Raw genomic sequence first — 14,356 nt, forward strand, 5'->3', positions numbered from 1 at the left:
ACTGAGTGCTTTCTCCCTGAAGAGCAGTAAAATGGCAGGAATATTTACTCTTAACACTTGCAAAGTCCTAGGCAGTGCAATAAAGCAAGAAAACGGAAATACAATTCATATAGATTACAAAGAAGAAAATAAAACTTGCTATTCTCATTGACATGATTGTCTATGTAGAAAATGGCAAGGTATCCGTAAGAAAAGCTCCTAGAACTAATACATGAGTTGGGCAACGTTGCAGGATATAACAAATTCAGTGGAGAAAGGATATTATTTTCAATCAATGGTGCTGGATCAGTTGGGCAGTCCTCTGGGGAAAGTTTAACTTCAACCTATGATTTACAACATGTACAAAATTTAATTCCGAATAGATCATAGAGCTAAATGTAAAACATAGAATTATAAGACTTTTAGAAGAAAACATAGAAGAAACTTTTTATGACCTTGAGTTGGACAGAGTTTTTAAAAATGACACTAAGAACAAAATTGATAAATAATTGACAAATTGAGCTTCATCAAAATTTACAACTTTTGCTATTCAAAAGATGCTGTTAAAACACTGGGGAGAAAATATATGCAAATCATATATCCAACAAATGACTTGTAGTCAGAACATATAAAGAATGCTTTAAACATAGCTATAAAAAAGAGCTCATTAAAAAAAGTTTGAACAGATCATTTAGCAAAGAAAATATAAGGATAACAAATAAACACATGAAACAGTGCTCAACATTATTAGATATTAGGGAAATGCAAATTAAAACCACAATGATATATCACTGTATACCTATTAGAATCACCAAAATAAACAAAAATGACAGTATCAAGTGCTGGCACAGAAGTGAAGCAATAGAACTCTCACACATTGCTTGTGGGAATGGAAAATAGTACAGCCATTCTGAAAAAAATATTTTGATGGTTTGTTATAAAGTTATACACATCTTAAAACCCAGCAATCCCACTTCTGCTATATATTTAACCTAGAAAAATGAAAAAAAATATGTTCACATTAAAATCTGTACACAAATAGAGATTTATTAATAATCACCAAAAACTGGAAACCAATGTCTTTGAATAGGTGAAGGTATTAACAAGCTGTGGCATATCTACAAAATAGGATACTGCTTGGTATTATATTTGCAACAAATATGAATTTTAAAGGTGGGTAAAATAAGCTAGTTTCAAAAGGTTACATGCTGTATTATTCCACTTATGTGATATTATGGGAAAGACAAACTATATAGATAGAGAAGTTACTGGTGGTCTCCAGAATGGGGAAAGTATTTGACATGAAAAGCTGCATGAAATGTTTTTTGAGGATGATGTCATTGTTCTGTAACCTGATTGCGGTGGTGGTTATATAAATCTGTATATTTGTTCAAACTTACAGAACTGTGTGCCAAAACTCACTGTGTATACATTGGAAAATATAAGTTCTTATTAAAAATACAGCAATTAAAATTTATGGCTGATAAAAGATAGGAAGCACAGTTCCTGACTTCTATAGCAATTCCTGCTTTTCTCATTAATTCATTTATTCATTACCTTACTTCTACTTTTATCCAATCAACATTTATTTAAAATCTATATATACTGGGCACTGAGGGGACATACACGTGAATGTGATACTATCCTTACCATCAAGAGGCTTCTAGACTTGTATTTGAATGATGGACAGTTCGAATGATGGGCAAGTATTAGAATGATGCTAGCACAATTTGACAAGGACTTTAATGGAGTTGGGAATATATTGTGTTGAATCATAAATGAGACTGCGACTAATAACCAAAGCAAGTTAGGGGAACCATCTCAGAAAAAGAAAATGTTTTTATTTGGTACTAGGGATTAGTAGGAAATTATCTGAGCATTCTGGATAGAGAGAATAACCTTGCAAGTTCCCAGGATCATGAGAAGTGGTATGTGCAAGGCTGTAGGTTATGATCTGGAAAAGAATGAATAGAGATAGGTTAGTGAAGGTGGGTTGAAGAGGACCTATGTGGGAACAGATAGGTAGCTTCCTGAGCCACAGGTCATGCTGCACACCAAGCCGTCTATGGCCATCCTTACCTGTTTATAATGGTAAACCTTCAGGAAGCAATTCTGTTTCCCTCAGCTGCAGTCTTAGATATGGATGGTACCAGTCAGTCTCTGGTCACTGCAGTTTCCTTTCTACCTGCCTCTTTTGTCTGCTTGTTTCACATTTACGATACAGGAACTGATAGATGAAAAGCTAGGATTCCCTATCCAGTCTATCATCGTTGGGCATTTGGGTTGGTTCCAGGTCTTTGCTATTGTAAACAGTGCTGCAATGAACATTCGTGTGCACGTGTCCTTGTAGTAGAATGATTTATAATCCTTTGGATATATACCCAGTAATGGGATTGCTGGGTCAAATGGGATTTCTATTTTTAGGTCCTTGAGGAATCGCCACACTGTCTTCCACAATGGTTGAATTAATTTACATTCCCACCAACAGTGTAAAAGTGTTCCTAATTCTCCACATCCTCTCCAGCATCTGTTGTTTCCCGATTTTTTAATGATCGCCATTCTAACTGGTGTGAGATGGTATCTCAATGTGGTTTTGATTTGCATTTCTCTGATGACCAGTGATGATGAGCATTTTTTCATATGTTTGTTGGCCATATACACCATGGAATATTATGCAGCCATCAAAAACGATGAGTTCACGTCCTTTGTAGGGACATGGATGAACCTGGAAACCATCATTCTCAGCAAACTGACACAAGAGCAGAAAATCAAACACCATATATTCTCGCTCATAGGCGGGTGTTGAACAATGAGAACACATGGACACAGGGAGGGGAGCACTACACACTGGGGTCCGTTGGGGGGAAATGGGGGAGGGGCGGGGGGGTGGGGAGGTGGGAAGAGATAGCATGGGGAGAAATGACAGATACAGGTGAGGGGACGGAAGGCAGCAAAGCACGCTGGCATGTGTGTACCTATGCAACAATCTTGCATGTTCATCACATGTACCCCAAAACCTAAAATGCAATAAAAAAAAAATAAAAAAAAAAAAAAAAGAAAACATTAAAAAAAAAAAAAAAAAAAAAAAGAAAAGCTAGGATTCATTTTAGCCCATTCAGATCCCAGCCTCCATCTCTGGAGCACACGGCAGCTTTTGCTCTGTTTCTCTGGCCCCCGATCCAGACTAACTTGGCTCATAACTCAGGAATGATTCTGAGAAATGGGGAAGTCAGCAGACCTGTCTGGTGGCCCCAGACAAGTGATGGAGGAGCAGACTCTGACTGTGGTGGTGGAGCAGACCTGAGACTGGCATCAGTGATGAGGCCAGGTAACATCCTGTATCCTGCTTCTCAAGGACTGTGCTGTGAGCAGACAGACTTATCCAGTACCCTCAGCTCTGTGTCCAGGTCTTTTCTTGCTTCATGACACTGGACTCATCAAGTCTGCCTGCACTTTCTGCCTAGGCAGGTAGGTGGGCCTGGGAAGTTGAGATGACTGACTCTCTAAGCCCTGGTAGAGACTTATACTGCCTTGAGCTCGATCTCCACGGGAGCCACATTTGCCGTTTGTATTTATCTTTTTGAGGAATAAACGGATATGGTTTTTAGCTATTCACCGGCAGGCAGATATGGAGAGTAGAAACCTAAATTCTAGTTCCGGTTTTTCCACTGAGAGGCTCTGTGAGCCAGGGAAACACATAAACCTTTCTAGGTTCCTTTTTCCTAATTATAAAATGAAGCAGAATTAATGATTTATTTATTCATTCCGGGAACAGAAATAAGATCTGCTTATAAAACACCAATTAAATATTGTTGTATGTAGTTCCCAGAGTAAGATGGGTATACTGTGCAAATATTAATATAGAAATTTGTGATTTTCTTATATTTGCTCATTGGTTCATAATTCACTCTGCTGTAATGGAACACTCTTCAGGTATAGAGGACAAGTGGTCCTCAAACCAAGCATTACAATCACCTCACGAATACACACACACACACACACACACACACACATACACACACGCACACACACAAACACCCACACACACACTCATACCTAGGTCCCACTACAAATCAATGAATGAAGTATCTCCTAAGATAAAGTTGTCCTGCGGATTCTAGGATGTGTGGAATCGAGCCAATTCACTAAATGGGAGCTGCTTGAACTTTAACATGCACATGCACCATCTGGAGAGCTTGCTAAAATACACACTCCTCATTTCTGACAAGCTCTCAGCTGCTGCTTCTGGTCTGGGGACCATACTTTGATTAACATTGCACTGCACTGAGCTGCGGGGTAGATTCAGATAAAAAGGACACCATCAGCACTGAGTAGCTCACAGGCTGATGGGAGAGGCAGATATGTACACAGATCATTGTTGCAGCACATTATGCTAAAGGCCACAGAGAATCTGCTGTAAATATAATGGGCAAAGTGCTGTGGGGACCCAAAGGAAGGATCGTGCAACTGCTTAGGAGTGACCAAAGGCTGCACAGAAAAGGCCTTAGCTAAGCTTCATCTTGTGGGATGAGTTGGATGGATTTCTACTGTCCAGAGAGATGGCAGAAATAGGGTGTGGGAAAGTTATGCTAGAGCTGTGCTCTCCAATATGGTGGCCATTTAGTCACTAGGGGTTATTGAGTCCTTGAAAGGTGCTGTCCAAATCAAGGTGTGCTTTAAGTATAAAATACATACCAGCTTTCAAAGGTTTATTTTACTCTGAATGAAAAATTGCTCCTTGATAACTTTTATATTGATGACATAATATTTTGTGCTAAATAAAACATAGAAATGAGCTTCAGTTTTCCATTTACTTATAAAATATGATTACTGAAAAATTTAAAAGGTCATTTGTGACTCGTTTTGTATGTCTGTTGGATGGTGCTGTTCTAGGTAGCCTGAAGGAGCCCCAGAGAAGCAGCACAGAGCACAGCCTTTTCAGTTGTGTGGTGTGGCATTGACAGTTCTGACTTTGAACCTGATTCCCACACTCTGGATCTAACCCAGCATAAGCTGGTCTCTTTTTTGTTGTTGTTTGCATATTGGAATCTCTCCTCTGGCCTAGTCCTAGTCTCCCTCTATAGGAGTCAGACTTCCTGGATTAAACTGAAAGCACTGAATTATGTTTTTGTCCTGGCAAGGCTTAAACAGGGCAAAGCTGACCGGTTTGGTAAACAATTGTGTGAATAATCCTATTTCTGCCATAAGATTCAGGATACAAATGGCTTTTCCTCCCATTTGCTTCTGGAATTCATCTTTCTCTGAATGTCCCTGCACGTGCTTTCTCTCTGACACACACAGTTCCTCAGTCACAGACTGACAGAAGGACACACACACCCTCCATTTAAGAGGTACTTGAGTGTCAGTAGAGAGAGCCTTAACTTGGTGACCTAAAAGTTGGAGAACTTACAATTCAACATGAGATTTGGAAAAAAAAAGTTGTAGAACTAAGTCTGTCATTTGGACCTTGGACAAATTTCTTAGCCTTCCTCTGATCTTTGGTCTAGTGTTTTACTTATTTGAAAATACTAACAAATGTAAGAAGTATTTTCATAATTTATTTTTTCATCAGTTTACTAATGAAGATCTTATTGTAGAGTAAAATTGACAAGGGAGATTTCAGTTCAATGAACAAAGCAGTAACAACGGAGAGTACCCAAAGATGACCTAAGTTGTTTTATGAAGTGGTAACCTACCCTGCATGGAATTCCCAAGTACGGTGTCCCTTGGGGCACTGTGGTGAGTGAACCTGAACATGTGCAAAACATTCAAAGCATCTAGACATTCTAGAAATGTCCAGAATCAAAACCCATAGAACATAAGCCACCATCCTTTCTCTTTCTTTCAATATCAACCCTCATTAAGCAATCACTGCACTGTCTTCCAAGACAAGATAAAGCCTAATACTTCTTAACAGAGCATTCCAGGCATACATAAGTAATCAAATGAGCTTGGCACACAAGTGAAACTATTGGCTTTGAAGACTAAACTCTAGGCTCTAGATACATATATTATTGGCTCTTTAAAAACATTAGACTATTGCTTAGTTCAATAACTTTGGAATTATGTGAACTCAGAGTCTAGCAGCCCTTTACGACTTCAGAGGCCAAAGTGAGGACAAAGTGGGAGCGAAGGCAATGGGACTGTGGACTTCTTGCCTTCTGTTCAGCTACAGCAGGCACACTGCAACTCACTTTATGAGTGAGTTTTGATAGAAGGATTCCAGAATCAAAAAGTCAGAACATGTAAGTGTTTTCCACGTAGTATTACATTCCAAAAGGCATAAAAATGTATAATAACTTGCCCAAGGTCACATAGACAGCCAGTGACAGGGACTGACCCAGTATGTAGATTCTTGTCAAATACCTAGTCCAAATTTCTTTCCATGTTTAAGTACCTAAAGGTTAGGATCATAGGTACTGGTGTAAAAATCACCTGGGTTCAAAGTCTAGCTCTGTCGCTTCCTAGAGCTGTGGGACTTAGGCAAATTACTTAATCATCCTGTGCCTCAGCTTCCTCTGCTATAACAGGGAAATGATAATAATTATAACTCCCTGGGTTGTTGCAAGAACTAAATTAGTTAATGCATATAGTTCCTGAAACACCAGACAACACAGAGTGAGCAGTCAAATGCTACTATTGTCATCATCATCACCATCATCATCATCATCTTCATATAGTCATCCTATTCAGGGCAAGTTTATTTGGCAGGTAGAGTGGAAATAGCCTTGAATGGGATAGTATGACTGCTAAGATATTTAATGTCACTGTGGTTTCTAAATATCTGTAACTGCCAGATTTCCTCCTGTGCCATCAAGAAGGCAGAAAACGCCAGATTCTCCTGTGGGAGAGGAGAAGTTTCACCAAGGTTCAAAATCCATAAGCTCAGTAGAAGGAAGAGAAGCTCCCTTTTTTGTTTGTTGCCTTTGTTTGTGTTTAGAACCTATTATGCTTTGAGTTCTATATTAGGTATTTGCATCAATATTACTTCCTTTATTTTGTGCTGTCTTTACAGATAGGTTAGTTGCACACCCCGTCAAGAAAAAGGATGCTGATGGAAGCTAAATAACTTTTTAGAGTTACCTTGAATCTGCTTGTTTTCACTTATTTTCATTTGAGAGTTAATGTTACATAAAATAAATAGCTCATGGGTATTTCTCTAAGAGAAGGCCTGAAGAGCTGAATTTGCTTTTTGTTCACAATTTTAATTCACTTTTTCAATCTCTGACAGTAGGTATATTATTACCCAAAGGAATGGAAGTTGAGTAAATCAGAATTTTTTTTCCTCTGAGATGACAAGAGACTTGATGTCTAGGAAGTTTGAATGCTTAGTAATTCTCAAAGGAAAAACATAATCACAAGTCACTATGTAATTAAACATAATAAAATGTATAGGCTTTTGATGTCATTCAGTTTGGTTTAACCATCATTTACTGAAGCTTTATAAAGTCAGCCCAGGAAAGAGAAAAACAGCTAAGATTTTATTTCTGCTGGTAAAGAGGTGACCTTTTTGGAAAGGTATAGCAGAAGCAAAACTGGGCTTTACAGTGAAATTTGTAGATGTAGATGAGGGGCTTGTCTTGCTGAATAGAGAAAGACTGAGGCTACCTCCCTGAGTCCTGTGAAACTTCAAGCAGAAATACAATCCCTTAGGATGGAAAGAAGGCTAGGAGTGTCAGATAGTCGCTATGTCTCCTCCCACATTCACTAGTTCTCTAAGCATCTTAAGGCATATTCATTTGTGAATGTCCTGTCTCCATCATGGGCAAAATAATATTCTAAGGGCAAGAACCTGTCTTATGTTCCCTGCTTCCTGTAACCTCAGGATGTGTGTGACACCTGCACCTTCTCTACACACCTTGAACCAATACAGAGGAATGAATCAGTCAGTGTGTGGCAGCCCTTCTCACCATATGAGATCTTTGGTCCCATATCTGTAGGATGAGAAGACATGGATGCTGGATCCATTTAAGTGATGTTACAACTCTCCTGAAAGGTCCTGCTAGCTGTAGAGCTAGTTTGAAATAGGGGTACATATTTCCAAAATAGCAAAATAATTTTCTATTCATGGTGCCCAGGGGGCAAAGCCTTTGACATTTTATTTTTGTAAGTGGATCAGTGACCACATGGGTTCTTAGAAATATATTAGAAAGGTATTTTACATTTAGAAATACGTTAATCATGAAGATTAATCATTTAGGAAATCACTCTCTGGTTTTTACATAGGGATATCCAAATGAGATCTTTCTACTGTCTGTTTTTTTCTAGTTTTTCATTTGAGGATGTTTCAGAAGAGAAGATAGAAAACAGAAATTTATGAATAAGAATTAATCAAAGTCAATTCATTAACATGCAGTTATGTGTTTCATGAGCTTTACTTACATACAATTCCATGTGCATTTTTAACTCCCTTGTTCAGGAATTTCCTTCTCACATAGCACACTTTCACATCCAGATCAAACTCAAGGTATGCCTCCTCTTTGAAGTTCTCCTTGATTTGTCCAGCCCATATATATTTTTTCCTGTCCAAACACTCATTGCACTTAAAAAAAGGACATGATGATTTAAATTCAGATTATGACTTCACTATAGAACCTGTGATATTATGGTCTTTCGATCCTCCACAACAAAACCTGACATTTATTATAAATTGAATGTATAAAAGATGCTGAGAGTTGAATTCCTTTTTCTTTCTCTTCATAATAAAAAGTAACTAACAGTTATTGATCTTTTAAAATGTATCCACAATGTATTAAGCATTTTTCATGCATAATCTTATTTAATCTCGACGACAGTCCTCAGAGACACATACTAAATTGTCTGCACCTCACAGATGAAAAGCCATGCTGCCACTTGACCAAGGCCGGTCTGCACATAGTAAGTCCCAGATTTGACCTCAGCACTTTCTAACTTTGGAGTCCTTGCTTTCAAAACCACTGCAGTGTGCTCAAGAGATCTGGACCACTTTCATTTTATCTTGTATCTGGTGTTATTAAAAAACAAATAAGAAGGCCACGCTTGTAAGAAGCCTATTTTGGGATTTTAAGTTATGTCATAAATACCTTTGTGAATTTCATCATAGATCCTCTGTAATTGTATTCAGCCTCATTTGGAGATAATGTCTAGGGCTCTAATTTGAGACATTTTGCATATGTGAGGTTGGAACCAAATGGTATTCCCTACTCACCCTTGAGAGCCACAGTTCCCCCATGACCCTCAGTCACTTTTGTTTGGCCACCAGGCCTGCCTGACAATTTAGTTTCCCCATGCTCCTACTTTGGTTCTCACCTGGCAGAGGGCATTGTGCTGCTTATGCAATCTCTATGTTTTGAACAATAAAAGCATTGAGACTTCCACTATTTGAGTCCGGCTAAGACTTCAAGGCCACCAAATTTTAAGTGATTTTCGAAAATTCATTTCAGTGCTGTCTTCCTATTAAATTGGACCTTTCATTCCATGCTGAGCAGTGGCAAGCAGAGAGTGAGCCAAGAAGTAGGATGAGCTTGGCACAACATTATATCTGCTATGGGTCAAGGTTTAGGTAGGTTTTGATTTTGTTTGTGGTGGCCTTGAATATACTTGCTTCTTTCTTCAAAGTGTCCAAATGAGACAGTGAAGAGTAAATAGCCAGGGGGAAATGAACCAGTGTATGGGGCTAAGCAGGTATCCCCTCTGTGTGCAACTTTGATTACCAGTGCAAGGACACTGGCTAAGAAGGAAACAGGTTGCCATGTCAACACCTGTGGTTTCTTTGCATGTTTTTACTGCAGCTTTTCATTGTTTTGGTGCTTTATTCTAGAAGCAAATACTAAGACTATGGTTCCGAGAATATTCCTGGTGGGCCAGCAATGTGCTCCAAAGCACAGCCTGGGTTCCCTGCCTTCCCCTCTCCTTTCAGCCAAAAATGGAAATCCAGGCCACTCTTGGCTTTCTCTGAGACCAAATCAAAAAGAAAGGGACATACAGGTGTCCTTAAAGAATGTTGGACAAGCTGGTCTTGCTACAGCATCAGGGAATGAGGGTAAGAAAGCCTGTCTCTTCCTTGCAAGGAAGGTTGTCACCAAATTGCAGAGCAGAAAGGAATATAAATAATTGAACATGCACATTGCAGCACTAATCACAATAGCAAAGACATGCAATCAACCTCAACACTCATCCATGGTGGACTGAATAAAGAAAATTTAGTCCATATACACCATGGAATATCATGCAGCCATAAAAAGGAATGAGATCATGTCCTTTGCAGCAACATGAATGGAGATGGAGACCATTATCCTAGGCACACTAACACTGGAACTGGAAAAGAAAACCACGTGTTCTCATTATAAGTGGAAGCTAAACACTGAGTTATGGACACAAAGAAGGGAAGAACGGACACCACAGCCTACTTTCGAGGATGGAGGTTGGGAGGCAGATGAAAAGAGAAAAACTTTTGAGTGTTATGCTTATTATCTGGATGATGAAATGATCTGCATACCAAACCCCAACAACATGCAGCTTACCTATGCATATGTACATCTTCAACCTAAAGTAAAAGTTGGAAAGAAAAAAAAAAAACAAAAAACACTGGCTCTTGGGTTTCATTTGGAGTGTAGGCTTGTTTTGTTTGGCCTCATGGTGTTTGGCTTACATCATCTTTTAAATTTAAATTAGTTCTCAATTTTAGAAAATTTGACATTTAAAAAATAGGGGCATTTAGCTTTTCTTAGAAACTCAGAATGTTGGTTGGGTGTGGTAGCTCACGCCTGTAATCCCAGCATTTTGAGAGATTGAGGTGGGCGGATCACAAGGTCAGCAGGTCAAGACCATCCTGGCCAACACGATGAAACCCTGTGTCTACTGAAAATACAAAAATTATCCGGGCATGGTGGCATGCACCTGTAGTCCCAGCTACTTGGGAGGCTGAGGCAGGAGAATCCCTTGAACGCAGGAGGCAGAGTTAGCAGTGCACTGGACCACTGTACTCTGCCTAGGGGACAGAGTGAGACTGCATCTCAAAAACAAACAAAAAACTCAGAATGTCTTATTTCTGCATATGAATGCTGCATTGAGAAGCAGTTCCCCTTTAAAAGAGGGGAATGTTTGCCATTGGGGTGTGGTCCCTGCTGCTCTTCAGAGATTCCTGACACTAAGACCCTGTGCCAGCCACCATTTATCATGTATCCCTGCTAATTTTACTCCCACACATAATTTGCATGGCTTCTTAAGCATTTATTAAGATAGTTGTAAAGGCCTGCCCTGTCACAGAAAGTTATTCAGGCCGTGTCCCAAGGCACTCAGCAATATTGGTGATTTTGATGCTGAGAGGTATTAGCCCAGGCTTAGGCTTTAGAGATGCCTTTGGCTGCTTGTCTCGAGTCCATTCAGTTTCCAATACGTCATCCACATGGACCCTAGATGTGAAATGAGTGCAGAAGGAACACAGATGACAAGAAAGTGTTCCAGGCAAGTGGCGCAGGTAATGGAAAGAAGAGAAGAGACTATGGAAACACTTAAGAGGCAGAATTGTCAAGGATTAGGAACCAACTGGATTGTATGGGATTCGGAAGAAAGAAAAGTTTAGAGGCAAGAGCTCATGGGCAGATGATGACTGCTAATGGGGTGAATGGAATCCATACTAGATCTAGTCAGATTATGGTTACCAAAGCAAACAGACATTCCTCAGATTTGAATATTCAAGAAATAGTTATGTACAGCATGTAATGAATTCTTTTCCTATTAAAATGTTTCTTAAAGCAGCATCATGTTTCTAAATTAATATGTGTAATAATGATAACTAGCTACATATATAAGTAAACCCCTTCCTAGACAGAAGGTTCTTTTAGAATGGAATATCTCTGTCTAATTCATTGCCTTATTCCTAGGACCCAAATGATACCCAATATATAGTGTATGCATAAGAAATACTTGTTGAATCCATCCATCAATTACTTAAAGATAAACAGAGACAAGGGACTCATAGTTTAAACTCAATTGTTGTACATTCTTGCTTCTGTAAGCTTTTTGTCTTTATTATCTGCTGCCTACCTCTCCCTTCTCTGTAGCCCCTGACACCTCTGCACACGTATGCACACATACAAGGAAGCATCACATTAGATAGGCATGTGTAATCATGCATGTGGTTTTAGATAATAAAGATTTCTCTACTTTTAATCTTAAAGTGATTTCTACTTTTTATTTTGATCATTTATTTTTAAATTTCATTAAATGAATAATTATCTTTTTTTTAAAGCAAATTTTTATGGTGGATTCTTCACAGACTCACTTGTAGTTTTTTCTCAATTAAAGAGCAAAAAACTGAAGGGATTGCCTTTCCTTGGATAACCTTCTAGTCATAATCAGAATGTCTTTTGGAGCCAAATATTTCCCATTCAGCTACAGCTGGTACCATGAACAGTTTTTGGGAGGTGAGGGAGGAAGGTTAAGCTTTTGAGATCTTGAGAATATTTTTACAAGAAATTATGTAAGCTTTATAAATGTTATGTAAGAAGTGAATGCATCCTTATAAAAATAATACAAATGTATATAATGTGAAAAGCAAAGGTTTTACTTGAATTCTGTCTAATTCCTTGAGTCCATTTTTTTTTTTTTGCCTAAAAGTAATCATAGCTAATTTTCCTATGTATCCTTTAAACATTTTTCTGTACAGTGTGGCACAAACCTAATTGTATCATACTATATATGATGCTAACAAATTTTTGAAAGATTTTAGAACAGTGTGTTTTAGAGAAATTACCATGTTGAAGCATATGTATCCACCAAATTATTCTAATTGCAGCATAGTACTCTGTCATGTGCATATATCTTAATTTATTTGGGTGATCATTAATTCATGGGCATTTAACTTATTTATAGTTTTCCCTACTGTGAACAATGCCACTATAAATATTATTGCCCTTGCCTCTTTGTGAAAATATGAGTCTTTCTCTAGACAACATCTAGAGAATTAGAATTCTCTAATTAGAGAATTCGAGAAAACAGATTCTCCTTGAATTAGAATTACTAAGATATGTACCTTTAAAATTCTAATACATATTTTGAATTTGTTCTTCCAAAAAGCTATACCAACCTATTCTTTCAGCAGTATGATATGAGATGAACTATTTTTCCCTGTCTCTGCCCAAACTAGATATTACCATTTTGGGGGGTATTATTACAAACTCTGTGGACAGAAACATAAAATTTCACTGTTACTTTAAATTACCTTGTTGATTTCCCCATGAAGTAGAGCTTTGTGTGCTACCTGGGGCTCCATCAGGGTTTCCACTTGTGTCTAAGCATCACTCTGCCCTCCTGTTTCAGATGCTCACTACCTCACCTGCAGAATCCAGGAATGCGCTGAGACAACTAGAAGTGGCCCCTTTGCCCGCTCCATTGACATCAGTTCCCTGGTTGTCCAGGATGAATATATCTTCATTCAGGTGAGTACAGAAAGTGTAGTTGGTGGTAGGAGGATGCATCGTTGAAGCTGGCTGCCTGCTAGGAAAAGGAGGGTGGCTTTCCCAAGACTGTGAAGATGTGGAGCTGAGACACTATCTCTCCTTTGCTTCAGGGACCCAGTCCTCTGGGGAGAGCCCAGACTTTACTGATTTTAGTGATGCACTGAATTTTTCAGGTGGATTGTCACTTTATAGCACCTGAGTTGTCTGAATTGACTAGGTCTTGAGCTGGGTTTGAGGTAACTTTAAGTAAAATATCATATGGGATTTGACATTCAGTAATTTATCAAAGCCATATTCTATTTCTACCCAAAGTGACTTATCTAACTTGGCAGTGAAAATCCCCAATAAGTTAAACATCTTTGGGATTCTTTTTCTGGACATATCTAGTACTCCCTAAATTTTCCCCTTCTTTCCAGTGCTGACTACCTCCTCAATGTCCACGAAAGAGTTTACTCCTAGAACTGAGTCTCAGGAAAAATTAGATGGGACTCATGTATTTAGGCAGGCCAGGGAAGCCTTCGTTTACACTTTGGGTCTGGTTATGTCTACTGTGTACTACAAGGAGGTACAAAACGGGGCACAAATAAGGGGAACAAAAGCTGATGCTCCACCAGATGACTAGCAGAGTTTGCATGTGATAAATCAAACGTGGCATTTGACTGCAACCTTGATTTCCCGCACTCAGACTTTTACCCTTCTATTCTCAGTTGTTTTACAAACTATTCCTACAGGAAAGTTGGACTTTGAAAACTCCCTGAGTTTGCTCAGACCTAAGCATCTGAATGACTTTCTCTGCCTGACCCCTGGTATTTCAGTCCAGATCAATCCCATCTCTTCTAGGAGACTTTCTATGAACTTCCAAGATCAGTGTGACTCGCGGTCCTCTGAACCCTTGTAGCTCCATGGTCTATACCATTCCTCCAGCACACAGGCTA

General features: G+C 38.8%; 1 protein-coding gene across 1 annotated transcript in view; it reads left to right on the top strand.

The window, feature by feature from the left end:
- Positions 1-14,356, top strand: part of SORCS3 (sortilin related VPS10 domain containing receptor 3) — a 616,572-nt gene that overhangs the window by 442,154 nt on the left and 160,062 nt on the right. The window contains exon 7 of the mRNA XM_003922497.3: positions 13,282-13,400. Within this exon, the coding sequence (XP_003922546.2) occupies positions 13,282-13,400 (119 nt within the window). The remainder of the gene's footprint in view (positions 1-13,281; positions 13,401-14,356) is intronic.

This window comes from Saimiri boliviensis, chromosome 12, assembly GCF_048565385.1.
Source record: "Saimiri boliviensis isolate mSaiBol1 chromosome 12, mSaiBol1.pri, whole genome shotgun sequence".
Classification (NCBI taxonomy): Eukaryota; Metazoa; Chordata; class Mammalia; order Primates; family Cebidae; genus Saimiri; species Saimiri boliviensis.